Source organism: Bactrocera oleae, chromosome 5 (genome assembly GCF_042242935.1).
Source record: "Bactrocera oleae isolate idBacOlea1 chromosome 5, idBacOlea1, whole genome shotgun sequence".
NCBI lineage: Eukaryota > Metazoa > Arthropoda > Insecta > Diptera > Tephritidae > Bactrocera > Bactrocera oleae.
In genome coordinates, this window is record NC_091539.1 from 26,217,579 (window position 1) to 26,238,509 (window position 20,931).

Sequence of the window (20,931 nt, forward strand, 5' to 3'; positions counted from 1 at the left end):
TTGTCTGTAATTTTAACAAAAAATATTTGATCGATATGTGTGCTAAAAATATTCTAAAACGAATAAAACAATTTTAAAATGTGTACAGCATACATAAAACACAACAAAATGTTAACAGTTTTCAATAAACAACGCTGAAACTCTAAAGATCAAATACCAACATACATAGGTACACTGGCTACTTATCATGTGCATTTGTTGTACTTGTCACTACTTGTTATGAGTTTTTGTTTTACTTATAAGTCTAAAAAAACAAATACAGCTACGACGCAATAGCAAATACGGGTGTCAGTGGCTTCTCTCGCGTCGATACTGGATAAGTAGGAGTTTAACCTACTGCTGTATATGTAACGAAGTTACGATGGTCACTCCTAATTCGCGAAGCAACTCGAGCTTTTCTTCTGCAATGGGTGATGGTTGTTCTGCAAGGAAGTTATTCATTGGGAGGGAGTCAGTGGAAGTGATAATAGCTTCACTGTGAATGTCGTTAACGTAATAAAAAAATGTTCTCTTGATATTAAAAGAAGCTGCAAGCAGATGCCTGAAGACGAGTTCGTTGTGTTCCTTAATTGGAACCTTACGATGACCGACCGGCTTTTTATCTTGTAAATTGCCAACAAAATGTTTTAAGAGACGGGACGGAGGGCGTGCGCACACAGAAGAGGAAATCATCATGGATGAGATCTACAGGGGGTGTGAGTACCCCGCCTCATTGCATGTTTATACTTTTAGTCAGTTCTGTTGTTAGTCAACTGTAAGGACGAAAGGAGAGCAACCTGGCTAGCGGAGACCGATCCGAAACTCGAAGACACGAAAAGAACAGTTCTTTGCACGAAGAGGGTTGAAAAAATTCCGTGCATGCACAGCATCACGGTGGAACTACCCTCCATACAGGAGCTCCTGGAAGAGCTGATGGATTGCGACAAAGATGACGAGGATTTATCCTTCATAGGTCCATTCAGGTGAACCTACACCACGCGACTGCAGCCTTGGCTGTTATCGCGAGTAGGTTTCACTCAGATAACCTGGACACTCTACTAATTTAGGAACCGCGGTCTTATAGAAGAGAGGAGGGGCTTCAATACAAGCATAATCAAGGTAATCTGGGATCTCTCTAGTGAAAGACGGACTGCAACCCGAGGGGTGAAACTCTTTTTGAATATAAGTGGCAATTTAAGCATTGAAAATGCGGGTTGCGAACCCACCTTCGCCACCAGCACTACAAAAGACATTCTTGATATCAGATCACAAGATCATATGGTTCGCATAGAGTTTCCTAGAAACACGAACTGGGATGTGTGTGGGATACTTTATATCCAGATTTAGAGAGTGAGGCATGTAAGGGGCGCTGCTACGTCGCTTGAACTAGAGAGCAGGCTGAATATAATAAAGAAATTAGATCTGCTAAGATCAATAGTTTCAGGAAATTCTGTGACAACGTCGCCTCAGTACCTAAGGCAGCCAGGCTGCACAGGCTCTGCCTAGAGGCAAGACTGTGCTGTCAGTTAGCCGTAAAAAGATTTTATGGGACTTATACTACCAGCGCAGAGGAAAGGGCAATGGCACTCTTGATTGCACAGTTTTCAGAGACAGTACACGGATTGGACAGCTGCAAGGAATATATTAATCAATTGGCCACTTGCTTCCTACTTGAAATTAAGTCACAAGGGCGGATGGTATCTTGCCAGCAGATCTGTAACAAGGAAGGCCAGCTGTGTTGCCACATCTTGTTGGGCTGATACATCTAAAGTCCAGAATACGCTGGAAAATGGTGCTTTTGACAATGCATCCCACGGAAGTGTGACTAGCGCACTGAAGAAAAAAAGAATATGGCAGCTCCAGTACGCAGATGGATAGAGGCTGTATTGCGTACTAGGATGGCCGAAACTACTGTGGGAAGAGCAAATTTCGTCTTGGTACTATGAGAGGTTGACCACAGGGCGGGGTATTGTCTCCCCTTCTACGGAGCCTCATAGTAGATGAGTTTCTTGACTTGCTTGACACAATGGGACTCGGTGTCAAGGGTACGTCGACGACCCTTCATGTCATAATGGCAAATTTGAGAATACTCTCTCCAATACGGTCGGGTTAAATGGCAGCAGAATTCAGTGGTACACTGACGGCTCGAAGACATCGGAGAACATTGGAACAGGTATTGCAGGACCGCTCACCAAGCTTTGCTTACCCATGGGATGTTTTCCGAGCATTTTTTGTGTAAAAGTCTTTACTGTAATTCAGTGTGCAGAAATTAATCTCCAACGCAACCAGCGTATCGCCATACTCAGCGACTGTCAAGCGGCGCTAAAAGCGATTTTAGCCTCTGACATTAAATCGCTATTAGTGGAGGAGTGCATAGGTAGGTTGAACAGCCTATTGGTCTGCAACCGTGTACACGTCCTGGGTGCCGCGGCATAAAAGCAATGAGCTGGCCGACGAACTCGCCCACTCTGTTGCAGCTTCTAGGACGATGATCAGAACCCTGCATTGCGGTGAGGACCACATCATAACGAAGCTACTCCGCATGGAGAGAAGAGTGGCAAAATAAATTTACTAGCGGCAAGAAATAGGTATGCACCATGCAAAGCTGCTATTGCGAGGTACAGACAGCAAGGTTTATAGACATGATTAACCTCCCCCGAGGCAAATTCCGTCTACTATTCGCACTCTATACTGGGCACTGCCTGCTCAAGAAACACTTGTCCAACGTGGGCATGGCTGCTTGTGCAACCGGCAGTCGTGAGCACTTAATTCTGGATTGCACTTGTAAACGCATGCTCAAAGCTCTTCGATCCATTTATGTGGATAGAGATCACATCACCTCAATAGCTCCCAGCAAGTACTTGGAATTCATCAGAGTGCTGGGCCTTTGTGTATATACTTATGTGATAGAGGAGAGGGCACAATAGACCCATGGTCGCGGTGCAAACTTCAATTAAACTCAATTCTATCTTAGTCTTATCCCCAAGTGCTACCGACTAGCGACTGAGAATTTGTTGCGGTTTTGTGGCAGAGAAGAACCGAGAAAGGTTGAAAAGTTAGTTGTTAGTACGTCATCCATTCCATGGCCCGGCGTCAATATCGTGTAATCATCAGCGTATGAGCTGGTGGATATTTCATCTGATGGTTGGGGGAATGTCAAAATATAGTAATTAAAAAACAAGTAATAGAGGATACCACCGTGCGGTAAGGAGGTCCTAATTCGTCTAAACTTAGAATTTTTGGGTTTTGATCAGACTAGAAGTCATGATGCATAGTTGAGTATCTAAGAACCGTTGAAATCCTTGTCGGCTACTCGTTGTCGGTAGTATCGCAAATCGTAACAACATGCTAATTAAACTATAGTAGAAACGGTTGTAGCAGGGAAACGTAGCAACATGAGCCCAGTGATTGATTTAAGCCTAGGCCCGTGAAGCATAGGCCTAGGGCGGTATAATTATTATCTTATTCTTGAATTCAATCATTTAGTCTACTAAGTTTTCAAGTGTTTCAAGGGACAGTGGGACGACGTATGCTCTACATTCTCAATTGTATAGCCATCGAAAATGGAAACGCCGCATATGTCATCAATCTCGTGTTTAAATCATTTCAAATATGCTTTAAAACAGCCATGTCCTGTGAGAATTTGGAGCGGCGATACCTTTATGATGGGGTTGGCTTAAGCATTACTTTGGGTTTCCGACAGATTCACTGCGATCAAGTTATCAGCTGATCGTATAGTTTTATCGGTCATATATTGTGCAGTTGGGGTAGCAGCGCTAAGCGATTGGATGATTGGTGTTATTATTCGTCGATCAGGTTATCGATGATTTTTGTTGCTCCGTCCATTTACTAGTTTCTGACGTTTTCGCTGCTACGTAAACAGCAATCCCTTAACGCCGTTGATGAGCAAAGATTCCTCGGGATAAAACTTCAGAAATTTCTTTTAAAGTGGGTGTTAAGTGTGTTAAAAGAAATTAGAAGAGCGAGACGGTAATACGAGCAGCTGAGAGTGGGCCATTGTATAAATCTACAAATAACCAATTCTAAGATCTTCACTAATCCAATAATAATAGGTACGGGTTGCCTCAAAAATTCTACTACTAAAGTCACACTTGGTACGGGCTGTCAACTAATATTCTACTACTAAAACATCCAAATGACTCAAAACTCCTACAGTGTGTTGCCGTGTTATGTTTTAAAATTTATAACTTTAAGAATGTCTTTATTACATATTCAAATATTTTTCGATTATTAAGATTCCTAAACATTAAATTTACATTTAATAAGTACATCGCTGTGGGTGATTTAGAATATTTTGTAAATATTTATTATTAATTTTTACATTGTTTTGCTTATTGTTATTGTTGTTATTGAATTGTACATAATTTTTTATTCTATTATTTTTGTTTTTGTTAAAATTACTACATGTAGATTGTTTTCACTTATATTTGTTCATGAATACAATTGAATTGTACCTGAATTTTATATATTTATTTTCGTTTTTGTTTAAATCAAGTTGAACATTTTAATTTATATTGTTAATGTAATTAATATTCATGAGCCTGATTTGTGTACCTGATTTTATGTATGCATCTTTTTGAGTTCTATTTATTACGAAAAGTAGATTGTTTTAGAACTGTATATATTATATGGGTGAATATAGTTCACTGCTACGCAAATCAGCTATTCTTATCATTTTTAAAATAATTATTATGGTTGAAATAGCGCTCGGTTTCAAATGAATATCTACGATATTTTCTGAAATTTGAATTTTGCTATCTATTTTTTTTATGCAATATGCATAGTACAATAGAAATATTTTGAATAAGGATAAAAATAACATACTCAAAAGTATTTAATTTAAATATTTTATATCATTTAGCAGAATTAAATAAAGAGAGTACTCGCATGAACGCCGACATACTTAGCTTAATGTGTATTTGTTTATATTTAACACATAAGCATGCTCTCATTTTCACTTATGCTAAGCAACAACACAGAAAAGTCTCTCTGAGTATATGACGTAATCCGATTGTAGCAGATCTGAAAATATTGAGCATATTTACTACTTTGTTGTTCTTTGTACGATCGTTTTGTATACATATGTATGTAAGAAAAATACACAAGTAACCATGAGGTTGTGGAAGTTGTTGTTGTATATGGATATATGTTGTAAAAGGGAATTAAAAAAATTATTAAATAGCAATAAACAGATTAATTTTTTAAATATTAGGCTTAGATAGTTGGTCTTATATTGTAATATGTATGTCTTTGTTTATATAAACCTGAATTTTTTCTCTAAAGTTAGGCTTATGTGTACTTATATGTATATAAATATATGTGTGAATGGTTTTATTCAAACATAGCTTATTATAAATTGTCTGTCATTTTAATAAAAAATATTTGATCGATATGTGTGCAAAAAATATTCTAAAACGAATAAAATAATTTTAAAATGCGTACAGCATACATAAAACACAACTAAACCCGTTGGGTGCCTGGGGCGAACCCACCTTCGTCAACAGCACTAGAAAAGAGATCCTTGTTGTCAGATCACTGGATCATATGGTTCACATTGAAAGTAGAGGTCAGGGATCTTGCGCCGACTCGTTTCCCTAAAAACACGAACTGGGATGTTTGTGGGATACTTTATATGCAGATTTAAAGAGTGAGGCAGGTAGGAGGCGCTGCTACGTCGCTTGAACTAGAGAGCAGGCTGAATATAATAAAGAAATTAGATCTGCTAAGATCAATAGTTTCAGGAAATTCTGTGACAACGTCTCCTCAGTACCTAAGGCAGCCAGGCTGCACAGGCTCTGCCTAGAGGCAAGACTGTGCTGTCAGTTAGCCGTAAAAAGATTTTATGGGACTTATACTACCAGCGCAGAGGAAAGGGCAATGGCACTCTTGATTGCACAGTTTTCAGAGACAGTACACGGATTGGACAGCTGCAAGGAATATATTAATCAATTGGCCACTTGCTTCCTACTTGAAATTAAGTCACAAGGGCGGATGGTATCTTGCCAGCAGATCTGTAACAAGGAAGGCCAGCTGTGTTGCCACATCTTGTTGGGCTGATACATCTAAAGTCCAGAATACGCTGGAAAATGGTGCTTTTGACAATGCATCCCACGGAAGTGTGACTAGCGCACTGAAGAAAAAAAGAATATGGCAGCTCCAGTACGCAGATGGATAGAGGCTGTATTGCGTACTAGGATGGCCGAAACTACTGTGGGAAGAGCAAATTTCGTCTTGGTACTATGAGAGGTTGACCACAGGGCGGTGTATTGTCTGCCCTTCTACGGAGCCTCATAGTAGATGAGCTTCTTGACTTGCTTGACACAATGGGACTCGGTGTCAAGGGTACGTCGACGACCCTTCATGTCATAATGGCAAATTTGAGAATACTCTCTCCAATACGGTCGGGTTAAATGGCAGCAGAATTCAGTGGTACACTGACGGTTCGAAGACATCGGAGAACATTGGAACAGGTATTGCAGGACCGCTCACCAAGCTTTGCTTACCCATGGGATGTTTTCCGAGCATTTTTTATGTAAAAGTCTTTACTGTAATTCAGTGTGCAGAAATTAATCTCCAACGCAACCAGCGTATCGCCATACTCAGCGACTGTCAAGCGGCGCTAAAAGCGATTTTAGCCTCTGACATTAAATCGCTATTAGTGGAGGAGTGCATAGGTAGGTTGAACAGCCTATTGGTCTGCAACCGTGTACACGTCCTGAGTGCCGCGGCATAAAAGCAACGAGCTGGCCGACGAACTCGCCCGATCTGCTGCGGCTTCTAGGATGATGACCAGAACCCTGCATTGCGGTGAGGACCACATCATAACGAAGCTTTTCCGCATGGAGAGAAGAGTGGCAAAATAAATTTACTAGCGGCAAGAAATAGGTATGCACCATGCAAAGCTGCTATTGCGAGGTACAGACAGCAAGGTTTATAGACATGATTAACCTCCCCCGAGGCAAATTCCGTCTACTATTCGCACTCTATACTGGGCACTGCCTGCTCAAGAAACACTTGTCCAACGTGGGCATGGCTGCTTGTGCAACCGGCAGTCGTGAGCACTTAATTCTGGATTGCACTTGTAAACGCATGCTCAAAGCTCTTCGATCCATTTATGTGGATAGAGATCACATCACCTCAATAGCTCCCAGCAAGTACTTGGAATTCATCAGAGTGCTGGGCCTTTGTGTATATACTTATGTGATAGAGGAGAGGGCACAATAGACCCATGGTCGCGGTGCAAACTTCAATTAAACTCAATTCTATCTTAGTCTTATCCCCAAGTGCTACCGACTAGCGACTGAGAATTTGTTGCGGTTTTGTGGCAGAGAAGAACCGAGAAAGGTTGAAAAGTTAGTTGTTAGTACGTCATCCATTCCATGGCCCGGCGTCAATATCGTGTAATCATCAGCGTATGAGCTGGTGGATATTTCATCTGATGGTTGGGGGAATGTCAAAATATAGTAATTAAAAAACAAGTAATAGAGGATACCACCTTGCGGTAAGGAGGTCCTAATTCGTCTAAACTTAGAATTTTTGGGTTTTGATCAGACTAGAAGTCATGATGCATAGTTGAGTATCTAAGAACCGTTGAAATCCTTGTCGGCTACTCGTTGTCGGTAGTATCGCAAATCGTAACAACATGCTAATTAAACTATAGTAGAAACGGTTGTAGCAGGGAAACGTAGCAACATGAGCCCAGTGATTGATTTAAGCCTAGGCCCGTGAAGCATAGGCCTAGGGCGGCATAATTATTATCTTATTCTTGAATTCAATCATTTAGTCTACTAAGTTTTCAAGTGTTTCAAGGGACAGTGGAACGACGTATGCTCTACATTCTCAATTGTATAGCCATCGAAAATGGAAACGCCGCATATGTCATCAATCTCGTGTTTAAATCATTTCAAATATGCTTTAAAACAGCCATGTCCTGTGAGAATTTGGAGCGGCGATACCTTTATGATGGGGTTGTCTTAAGCATTACTTTGGGTTTCCGACAGATTCACTGCGATCAAGTTATCAGCTGATCGTATAGTTTTATCGGTCATATATTGTGCAGTTGGGGTAGCATCGCTAAGCGATTGGATGATTGGTGTTATTATTCGTCGATCAGGTTATCGATGATTTTTGTTGCTCCGTCCATTTACTAGTTTCTGACGTTTTCGCTGCTACGTAAACAGCAATCCCTTAACGCCGTTGATGAGCAAAGATTCCTCGGGATAAAACTTCAGAAATTTCTTTTAAAGTGGGTGTTAAGTGTGTTAAAAGAAATTAGAAGAGCGAGACGGTAATACGAGCAGCTGAGAGTGGGCCATTGTATAAATCTACAAATAACCAATTCTAAGATCTTCACTAATCCAATAATAATAGGTACGGGTTGCCTCAAAAATTCTACTACTAAAGTCACACTTGGTACGGGCTGTCAACTAATATTCTACTACTAAAACATCCAAACGACTCAAAACTCCTACAGTGTGTTGCCGTGTTATGTTTTACAATTTATAACTTTAAGAATGTTTTTATTACATATTCAAATATTTTTCGATTATTAAGATTCCTAAACATTAAATTTACATTTAATAAGTACATCGCTGTGGGTGATTTAGAATATTTTGTAAATATTTATTATTAATTTTTACATTGTTTTGCTTATTGTTATTGTTGTTCCTGAATTGGACATAATTTTTTATTCTATTATTTTTGTTTTTGTTAAAATTACTACATGTAGATTGTTTTCACTTATATTTGTTCATGAATACAATTGAATTGTACCTGAATTTTATATATTTATTTTCGTTTTTGTTTAAATCAAGTTGAACATTTTAATTTATATTGTTAATGTAATTAATATTCATGAGCCTGATTTGTGTACCTGATTTTATGTATGCATCTTTTTGAGTTCTATTTATTACGAAAAGTAGATTGTTTTAGAACTGTATATATTATATGGGTGAATATAGTTCACTGCTACGCAAATCAGCTATTCTTATCATTTTTAAAATAATTATTATGGTTGAAATAGCGCTCGGTTTCAAATGAATATCTACGATATTTTCTGAAATTTGAATTTTGCTATCTATTTTTTTTATGCAATATGCATAGTACAATAGAAATATTTTGAATAAGGATAAAAATAACATACTCAAAAGTATTTAATTTAAATATTTTATATCATTTAGCAGAATTAAATAAAGAGAGTACTCGCATGAACGCCGACATACTTAGCTTAATGTGTATTTGTTTATATTTAACACATAAGCATGCTCTCATTTTCACTTATGCTAAGCAACAACACAGAAAAGTCTCTCTGAGTATATGACGTAATCCGATTGTAGCAGATCTGAAAATATTGAGCATATTTACTACTTTGTTGTTCTTTGTACGATCGTTTTGTATACATATGTATGTAAGAAAAATACACAAGTAACCATGAGGTTGTGGAAGTTGTTGTTGTATATGGATATATGCTGTAAACAAAGGGGATTAAAAAAAATTATTAAATAGCAATAAACAGATTTATTTGTTAAATATTAGGCTTAAATAGTTGGTCTTATATAGTAACATGTATGTCTTTGTTTATATAAACCTGAATTTTTTCTCTAAAGTTAGGCTTATATGTACATATATGTATATAAATATGTGTGTGAATGGTTTTATTCAAACATAACTTACTATAAATTGTCTGTAATTTTAACAAAAAATATTTGATCGATATGTGTGCTAAAAATATTTTAAAACGAATAAAACAATTTTAAAATGTGTACAGCATACATAAAACACAACAAAATGTTAACAGTTTTCAATAAACAACGCTGAAACTCTAAAGATCAAATACCAACATACATAGGTACACTGGCTACTTATCATGTGCATTTGTTGTACTTGTCACTACTTGTTATGAGTTTTTGTTTTACTTATAAGTCTAAAAAAACAAATACAGCTATGACGCAATAGCAAATACGGGTGTCAGTGGCTTCTCTCGCGTCGATACTGGATAAGTAGGAGTTTAACCTACTGCTGTATATGTAACGAAGTTACGATGGTCACTCCTAATTCGCGAAGCAACTCGAGCTTTTCTTCTGCAATGGGTGATGGCTGTTCTTCAAGGAAGTTATTCATTGGGAGGGAGTCAGTGGAAGTGATAATAGCTTCACTGTGAATGTCGTTAACGTAATAAAAAAATGTTCTCTTGATATTAAAAGAAGCTGCAAGCAGATGCCTGAAGACGAGTTCGTTGTGTTCCTTAATTGGAACCTTACGATGACCGACCGGCTTTTTATCTTGTAAATTGCCAACAAAATGTTTTAAGAGACGGGACCGAGGGCGTGCGCACACAGAAGAGGAAATCATCATGGATGAGATCTACAGGGGGTGTGAGTACCCCGCCTCATTGCATGTTTATACTTTTAGTCAGTTCTGCTGTTAGTCAACTGTAAGGACGAAAGGAGAGCAACCTGGCTAGCGGAGACCGATCCGAAACTCGAAGACACGAAAAGCCCAGTTCTTTGCACGAAGAGGGTTGAAAGAAGAGCTGATGGATTGCGACAAAGATGACGAGGATTTATCCTTCATAGGTCCATTCAGGTGAACCTACACCACGCGACTGCAGCCTTGGCTGTTATCGCGAGTAGGTTTCACTCAGATAACCTGGACACTCTATCAATTTCGGAACCGTGAATTTACAGAAGAGAGGAGGGGCTTTAATACAAGCATAATCAATGTAATCTGGGATCTCTCTAGTGAAAGACGGACTGCAACCCGAGAGGTGAGTCTCTTTTTGAATATAAGTGGCAATTTAAGCATTGAGAATGCGGGTTGCGAACCCACCTTCGTCACCAGCACTAGAAAAGAGATCCTTGATGTCAGATCACAGGATCGTATGGTTCGCATTGAAAGTACAGGTCAGGGATCTTCCGCCGACTCGTTTCCCTAGAAACACGAGCTGAGATTTTTGTGGGATACTTTAGATCCATATTTAGAGAGTGAGCTGAATATAAGATAAGAAATAAGATCTGCTAAGATCAAAAGTTTCAGGAAATTCTGTGACAACGTCGCCTCAGTACCTAAGGCAGCCAGGCTGCACAGGCTCTGTCTAGAGGCAAGACTGTGCTGTCAGTTAGCCATAAATAGATTTGATGGGAACTATACTACTAGCGCCGAGGAAAGGACAATGGCACTCTTGATTGCGCAGTTTTTGGAGACTTGACGTGATGGCTAAATTCCACCAGTGGTCGCACATAAGCCAGATCGCACGGATTGGACAGCTGCAAGGAATTTATTAATCAAATGGCCACTTGCTTCCTACTCCTGGTATCTTTCCAGCAGTTCTGTAACAAGGAAGGCCAGCTGAATTTCCATATCTTGTTGGGCTGATACGTCTAAAGTTCAGATTACGCTGGAAAATGGTGAGGTGGTGCTATGTTCCTACCTAGACATCGAGGGTGCTTTGAACAATGCATCCCACGGAAATGTGATTAGCGCACTGAAGAAAAAGAATATGGCAGCTCCAGTACGCAGATGAATAGAGGCTGTATTGCGTACTAGGATGGCCGAAACCACTGTGGGGAGAGCAAATTTCGTCTTGGTACTATGAGAGGTTGACCACAGGGCGGGGTACTGTCTCCGCTTCTACGGATCCTCATAGTAGATGAGCTCCTTGAGTTGCCTACAAACAATGGGATTCGGTGTCAAGGGTACGTCGACGACGATGTCATAATGGCAAATTTGAGAATACTCTCTGCAATACGGTCGGGTTAAATGGCAGCAGAATTCAGTGGTATACTGACGGCTCGAAGACGTTGGAGGATATTGGAACAGGTATTGCAGGGCCTCACACCAAGCTTTGCTTACCCATGGGATGTTTTCCGAGCATTTTTTATGCAAAAGTCTTTACTGTAATCCAGTGTGCAAAAATTAATCTCCAACGCAACCAGCGTATTGCCATACTCAGCGACTGTCAAGCGGCGCTAAAAGCGATTTCAGCCTCTGACATTAAATCGCTATTAGTGGAGGAGTGCATAGGTAGGTTGAACAGCCTCTTGGTCTGCAACCGTGTACACGTCCTGAGTGCCGCGGCATAAAAGCAACGAGCTGGCCGACGAACTCGCCCGATCTGCTGCGGCTTCTAGGATGATGACCAGAACCCTGCATTGCGGTGAGGACCACATCATAACGAAGCTTTTCCGCACGGAGAAATTCCGAAGCAAATTCCGTCTAGTAGTCGCACTCTATACTGGGCACTGCATGCTCAAGAAACACTTGCCCAACATGGGCATGGCTTCTTGTGCAAACTGCCGGTTTTGCGACATGAGACCAGATTCTCTTGAGTACCTGATTCTAGATTGCACTTGTAAATGCATGCTCAAAGCTTCGATCCATTTATGTGGATAGAGATCACATCACCTCAATAGCGCCCAGCAAGTACCTGGAATTCATCAAAATGCTGGGCCTTTGTGTATATACTTATGTGATCGAGGAGAGGGCACAATAGACCTTTGGGCGCGGTGCAAACTTCAATTAAACTCAATTCTATCTTAGTCTTATCCCCAAGTGCTACCGACTAGCGACTGAGAATTTGTTGCGGTTTTGTGGCAGCGAAGAACCGAGAAAGGTTGAGAAGTTAGTTGTTTCGAATATATGTCATCCATTCCTCATCCAACTAAGACGTGGAAAATAATTCTTAATATAATCTGAGAGAAATTTTGACCGGAAAAGACTTGTATTATTGTAAGAAACCCGTGTGAAACTTTGCGCCATATCGAGCTTACACTTTTTTCAATGAAGTAGTCTCAAAAATTTCTATAGTTTTAAGCCATTAAAAGAAAATGTAAATTTTTATTTTGAATCAGGCATTTTTTTAAACAATTTACTAAGGCTCTGAAATTAGTTTTTTCCGTTAACTCTGAGTTGCTTTCGAAAAAAATTTACCAGTGCAAAATATCGTAAATGAAAAGCAGAATATTAAAAAAAAAAAATTTACTGAAAGAAATCACACAAATACCTAATTTTATGACAAGCTCAACAAAATTTGTATGAATACAAATGATAAGTTGTGAGTTAGTATTTTGATGCAAATGTTAATAATTTTTCTTTGAGCATGCTGCTTAAAATTTAATTAGGAATAAATTATTTAAAGTTGTTAAAACAATTTTTTTCTAGCCGGAATTGGACAATTTCGCAGCACTCGATATCGAAGAAGTGCAATCAAATCCTTATTATTGCAAGATACAGATTTGAACGAAAGGAAGTTTTAATGAGGAAACGAAGTTACGGATGTAAAAAATTCAAGAAAATGTATAAAGTTAGAACGAGCTTTTGCTCTCAAATTTTATCGAACGTTCTTCGAAGAACGGAGAAATTTTATTTTGTATTTTGTACTCCACACACTTTTTCAACTATTTCCGAATTTTAGATACTTGCAGCATACACTTGGCAGGACATAAAAGTTCTTAACACAATCTCTACGAAATTTTTTTTACATATTGTGACGAACACAGATAATAGAACAAAATCGAATCGACGACAAATTGCGAGAAACAACTAGTTAGCGAATTCGTAGATACCAGAATGTTCTTGAAGCGATGTGTTGTTAAAGATCTATTACAGTAGGGCTGCCAGACTATGCAGCAAACACAATTCTAGTTAGAGTTTCGTCGTGTTATCTCACGATTTCAGGGTAAAAAAGGGTTTGGTTGGATAGAGATTCTCCAGATCAAAAATATATATGAATATAGCCGCCGGAAACTTATATTTTTCGAGATACTTATACTTTTAGTAAAAACTTTTACCAATTTTATCTTGCAACTTCTCGATTAATAGTTAATTTTTCTTTTATATTATGCACATATTATACACTAACACTTCACTTCATAATTTCTATATATATTTTTTATATCAATTATTTTCCTATTTGCTTTTGGTTAAATGAGTAATTCAACATAGCATCCCACACACATTCCACACCAACCCTATTATCACGATCACACCACACATGAAGACACACTACACACCACACCAAAGGAGGTAAAAAGGGGACGACGAACGACCACCAGGCGCTCTTGCGCAACGTAATCGTACCAATCGCTGCCTCCACTATCAACCGTCACAACCTGTTAATTATTTAAAATAATTATATTAATTTTTTGCGAAAATAAATTGTGAACTTCTTTAAAAAACATAAAACAAAACAATTTGTTAGTGAATATAAGATAAAAAGGTGAGTGCTAAACAAGGTGGCGCATAACTCAATCCATGGTTCTTCGAGCCTTACGGAAAGGCACTATTAGGAAAAAAAAAAATAATAATAAATAATTAAATAAAATAAAGTGCGGAGATCAAATACTTACATACAATACATATACCTAAATCAAAAAAAAAACAGTGTACAGTGAAACAAGCAAGTGCAGTACAAGTGAATATACATAAATAAAAAAAAGTACCGAAGACAATAATATACATATACAGTGCCGTAAAAATCAAATACATAAAAAAGTGCAACAAACCTTTCACATACTTTCAGTGAACAAACATAAAACATATAAAACACGGGCGCGAAACCTGTACAATAACACAAATTAAACGGGCGCGATTACTAAACATAATATACTTATAATACATACCAACAAAATTAAATAGTAACCGGGCGCGAAATCAAAAATAAAACACAAAAGTTTTATACAACAACCTAAGGAACATACCTACGGGACAAAGGACAACAAAAGCAAGCTCGGACAGCAGAGAGGAGGAAAGGATTTTTCTGCATTGGCACACGTATACCAACATATAAAACCCCAAATACCCTTGAGGCGGTACAAAGTGAGTCGTATCGATTCCTTTTACTTATTTATAATTTATTAGCATTTATGTATGTTGAAATTAATAAAATCGGGTTATTTTTAAATATAGCGGTTACGGTCAAACTGTTTTAACGTACGGATAATTTCGAGAAAACCGAATACAGTTTGGTGCATTATATACATCCATATATATATATATATATAAGTGGTCAAGTAAGTACTTGAAAAAAATTTTTTTTGTGTTTATTAAATTTGTGTTTGGATACACAAAGGTAAGCATGTATAGGCTTTGGTTTCTTTTAAATAAATATGTTTTATATATTCATATATATGTATATATATATATATATATATATTTGTTTGTATCCAAACACAAATTTAATAAACACTAAAAAAATTTTTTTCAAGTACTTACTTGACCACTTTTTCCGGCAATACCCCTTATGTTTAATAAATCATAAGCAGGATTGCGCAAAATAAGTAAGCAAGGCAAATTGGAAAAATAAATAAAATTCAAACGAAAAAAAAAGGAAGAAAAACATACATACATATCTGCACGGTTACTTGCCAAGTACATACAAATCTACATACTATATTACATTTTATATACGCTTATATATACGTAACTAACAAAGTTACGAAGCGAATAATTTTTTACATCCATATAATATATACACGAACGATACGAACTCAAAAGTGCGTACCTGCACATTATTTATTTTCTTTTCCCGCGTCATTCCTATAGCCAACCTAACAAGCATATACATACAAACACACGGCTTAAAATTTGCCTATGTCTGTATACCCTACACACATTGGGTACAATATTTAAAATTATTTTAGTTAAAATTATTGCTAATAATAAAAGACTTAAACGTAATAATAACAAAATTTCCGAACACTAAGCGTTGAGGTACATAAGTAGGAATTATTAATTTTTTAGACAGAATTAAAATTTATTACAATCGGTTTAACAAACGAAAAAGCAAAGACAAAGTTATACTTGGTGGGAATAGCGCATAACTAGTACACACACAGTAGTACATATAATATATTCAAAGTCCATATCGGCACTTTTCTGGCAATACCCCTTGTTCTTGTTAAAACACAAGCAAGCAGGATTGCAAACAAAACGTTTAAGCATATTACATATGCACATAAATACGCACATAACGTACACGCTTATATACAAAGGTTAATAACCTGATTTTTAAAAGCGGTAATATACACAATTAACATACATACAAACGAGTACGTAACATTAAATTATAAAATACAAAGAGAGAAAAAAAAAAACGGAACTAAATAAAACCCGAGACTAAGAAAAACGAAAAACGCGTTTGTTATTGGCGAAGTCCGGATACAACAAAAAAAACAAAATCCTATTTATCTAAAAGATAATCTCTTTATTTATCTAATATCATCAGTGTATACTGAGAGAAAAAATATATAAAATATATCTTAACAAAAACAAAAAAAAAATTTTTAATTTTTTTCATCTTTTAAATGAACGCAGATTCTAAGGAATCTAAATCAACTCAACATCTAAAAGTACCAAAAATGATTTCGGACGAAAAGAGTCCATTTACACCTGCAGAAGCTACACGCTCAAAGCAAGGTGCTACAAAACAAAAAAAGATAAAAGATATTTCATATACCAAATTCATTGCAGAGAGTGACAGTCTAATACGATACTGCACTCGATTTTCATCTTCGCCGATTCAGGACAATTCTGAATCGGTATTAGAAATTAAAAAAGACAATCTTGACAATTCTTGGACACGTCTCCAAGCTGCATATGACGCAATCGTAGAATCTGACGACTCAGATCTACCGGAAAATTTCACATCTTCGGCTTACGCCAAATACGAAAACTGCTTAGAGCAGTTCGAAGAAACAAAAGCAATAATTTCTGACCAATTAAAATTAATCAAAGCAATTGCACCTACTCCACAGCCAAGAGTAGAGCTGCCACAAATCCAATGCCAAGAGGCAATTTCAGGCATCCATCTCAAGGTGCCCACATGTGATACAGAAATCTTTCATGGTGGTTATGAACAATGGCCGTCCTTCCGGGACATGTTTACAGCCGTTTACATAAACCACCCAAAATTAACAAGTGCGCAAAAATTGTATCACCTCCGATACAAAACAAAAGGTCAAGCACGCGTCATAGTAAAACAGTTCGCACTAAATGACGATAATTTCAATATGGCTTGGGAAGCTCTTAAATCAAGATTCGAAAACGAAATAATATTGGTCGATAAACAAATATCGATATTAATGAACTTGCCACAAATTCAAAAGGAAACAAGTGAAGAATTTATCAAACTTCAATCCTCTGTTTCAAATTGTTTGTCGGTTTTATCGTCACAAAATATTCCCACAGACAGCTGGGACCCTATACTGGTAAACATATGCACTGCCGCATTACCAGAAAAATCATTACTTCTATGGGAGCAATCGCTCTCATCACGAAGAAAATGCCCCACGTGGCAACAAATGAAAGATTTCCTAACTACCCAGTACGAAATCGCAGAAAGGGTAGATAAAAAAATGGTCAGAACGAAAACTGTTCAACACGACCTAAATAGAAGCTTCCACAGGCCACAAGCCAGTAGCAACAACAATTTAAATAGAAGCTTCTTCAGAAATCAAACGTTCACATCCGAACAGTACAAACAAACGTCTTGCGAACTGTGTACAGGGGGGCATAAGCTCAAATCTTGCGAGAAATTCAAAAAAATTAATATTACCGATCGAAACAATTATGTATCTGACCAGTTTTCATACACTACAGAGTCAATATCAGCATTATCCGCCATAACAAAACGCCAAATTTTATCCTCTGTGGCAAAACTGTTCGACCCCGCAGGATGGCTTTCGCCAATTATGATACAAGCAAAAATCCTAATACAAGAATTATGGTTAGATGTACCACGAACAAGCAAAAGATGCGAACACAGATTATGGCAGCACATCGCCCGGAACGCTGCAACTTTGCTCTGCCTTTCTCCATCACAGGTGTCGATTTTGCTGGGCCTTTTCGAATAAAGGCGTCCATGTTAAGGTCTCCCACTCTGATGAAAGGCTATGTGGCTGTTTTTGTCTGTTTTACGACAAAAGCAGTACACCTTGAGCTTTGTACTAATCTGACAAAGGAGGCTTTCCTTGCGGCATTTGCTCGCTTCGTCGGTCGACGCGGCTTTCCATCGAAGATCATGAGCGATAATGGTAAAACATTTACCGGTGCTCAAAGAGCCACCGAAAAACAATTCGTAGACTTTATCAAACAAGTCTCACCTGAGATTGTACAAAAGTACGCGCCCCAAGGCATTAATTGGCAATTCATCCCCCCAAGCGCTCCTCATATGGGTGGTTTATGGGAATCAGCTGTAAAAAGCTTCAAATCCCACTTCAAAAAAGGAGCTGGAAATTACAAATTCAATTACGAAGAATTTACAACATTACTAATCCGTATCGAAGCCGTTCTCAATTCACGGCCACTAACGACACTCTCGCAAGATCCCTCAGATTTGACAGCCCTAACTCCAGGGCATTTTCTCAAAGGAACACCCATTCTGGCCATACCTGAGCCAGGCGTGGAGTCGCTATCCTTATTAAATCGATGGGAAAGAATCAAAATTCTCCATCATGACTTTAGCCGTCGATGGAAAGAAGAATATTTAAAGGACCTCCACAAGAGGTACCGCTGGAAAACTCCAGAAAAAGCGCCAAAGCTTGGAGATTCCGTCCCAATCCATGATGATTGTCTCCCTCCCACAGAATGGCGGCTTGGCCGCATAGAAAAGCTTCATTCCGGGTCCGACGGTCATATCCGAATAGTAGATCTCCGCACGCAATCGGGAACGCTAACCAGACCGATCGTAAAACTATGCTTCCTGCCCCCCGACCGTACTACCGAAACTAAAATGGTATTAAATTCAAATAAATCGAATCAATAAACCCGCAAATAAATAAAAATAAAAAACGTTAACAACAATTCCAAACCAAACAGAAATGGTCGATCAATATGCCGACCCACGCGTGCCACATCACGTGGCACAATTGCCCATATTCAATTATATGCCACAAACATATACTAAATCTAATCTTTTCATACAGATTAATATGGACGTGGAAATGCCGACAAATCCAACGCCAACCGTTCGATCGGCTATCAACGTGCCACGCACTGGGCCGATTCCAGCGCCTCGAGCCACCGCTGCAACAACTATCACAGCTGTCGCGCGGAACACAGCACAACCACCGCCAGCGTCGCCATTGGTGCCACCGGAGCCGCACCGCACCCGATGTCCGCTGTGTAGCCGCTCACACCGGCTACAGCACTGTAGCATCTTCAAATCCATGCAACCCAGTCAACGTCAGCGGGTAGCCCAGGCGCATGGACACTGCCTCAATTGCCTGAGTCTCACCCATACGACGCAAGAGTGTGACTCGGAGTGTTCATGTCAATTGTGTGGAAGGCTACACCATACGTTCCTTCACCGCAAATCCAGGCGCGATGTTCGGCGACCACCCGCACCACGTAGTCGCGGCGCTGTCAGGCGACCGCCGCCCAGCCACCCGATACAACATCAACGCCCAGCTGCCGCTCCACAGTATCGTCCAAGGAATGTAAGGAACGAAACACCTGCACGGCGCCGACGGCCCAAACCATCATCCCGCCGCCCCACTGGCCTCAGCAGTGTTGTAGCAACGTTGCAACAACTGCAGAATTTGCTACGCTAAATATTTGCCTAGGTGGGCCGGGATGGTTAAATGAGTAATTCAACATAGCATCCCACACACATTCCACACCAACCCTATCATCACGATCACACCACACATGAAGACACACTACACACCACACCAAAGGAGGTAAAAAGGGGACGACGAGCGACCACCAGGCGCTCTTGCGCAACGTAATCGTACCAATCGCTACCTCCAATATCAACCGTCACAACCTGTTAATTACTTAAAATAATTATATTAATTTTTTGCGAAAATAAACTGTGAACTTCTTTAAAAAACATAAAACAAAACAATTTGTTAGTGAATAAAAGATAAAAAGGTGAGTGCTAAACAAGGTGGCGCATACCTTAATCCAGCTTTAAATAAGCATTTTCTTTTTTACACACTTTTCGTGATATTCACAATAACACAAATAATAGGGGAATCTCCTCTTTCCCACCATACCCCTCTTAACCCTGAAATCGTGGGATGATATACTAAAGCCAACCCTAGAAGAGACATTAGGAAATGAATGTATTACCAAACTGTCAACTCAAAAATTACCTGCCAAACAAGGAACAAGCACATTTCGCATAAGACATAGGCAAAGTATTGCATTCTTAAAATCTTCGAGTAATCCATCTATCTAAGTATGTTTTTGAGTATTCTCGCTACGAATTGTTCAGGAGAAAGATTTTTTCCACCTTCCTATCCTTTTATTGCAACGAATAATTAAGCGACTTTATCTTCAGAGTTCTATATATTTGCAGCTGCTGTTTTCTTTAACTGAAAAACATGGAACGGGAATGTCCCGTCATGATGGAGTTTGAACTTTTGCAGAGGTTGTTAACATTATTGGACGATTGTAGCTCGCGTCAATTTTTCAACTCATCTACGTTAGGCTTATTTTAATCCTACTTCTCCGAAATCTGAGAAAACACTTCCGCTATTTGTGAAGTCACCCGCGTCTATATACGCGCCTCCCACTTTTTCAACTGTGAGGACACCTGTGTATATATATTGATAACCATTGATAAACATTGAATATCATCCTTGTCTTCTATCTTTGTTGTTTCTTCTTCTCATTCTGATTTAAAGACATTTTTCAACCTTAATGTTATCTGCTTCTCGCAACCGAAATAGTAATTCGGATTTTATGTATATGCCAAACCCGTTGCTCCAGCTTCTTTGTTAGTTGTGGAGTCTAATCGTTAAACTGTATGTTAAATTGGAAAAGTAATGTTAATTCCAATGTTAAGAAAGCGTACATTTCAGATTCGTTTATTTACAATGCGCAAACGACTTCATATAATTTATAGATATTCTCTTTATATTTGACATCAAAATACATAACTATATATGTACATATATGCGCAAATTAACCTAATTCTTGATGAAAATC

The 20,931-nt window shown here is 38.6% G+C and overlaps 1 protein-coding gene across 3 annotated transcripts in view; it reads left to right on the plus strand.

Annotated features, from left to right (window-relative positions):
- Positions 1–19,857, plus strand: part of LOC118680364 (uncharacterized) — a 66,281-nt gene extending 46,424 nt beyond the window's left edge. The window contains exon 2 of one of the 3 annotated variants that reach the window (XR_011396741.1): positions 13,159–14,102. Coding sequence is in view for 2 of the 3 variants with exons in the window: in XM_070110663.1 (XP_069966764.1) it covers positions 18,816–19,547 (732 nt within the window). In the remaining variant the exon portion in view is untranslated. Of the gene's footprint in view, positions 1–13,158; positions 14,103–18,242 lie in introns of those variants that run through there. The other 2 variants (XM_070110664.1, XM_070110663.1) reach the window with 2 other exon arrangements.
- The last annotated feature ends 1,074 nt before the right edge of the window (positions 19,858–20,931 follow it).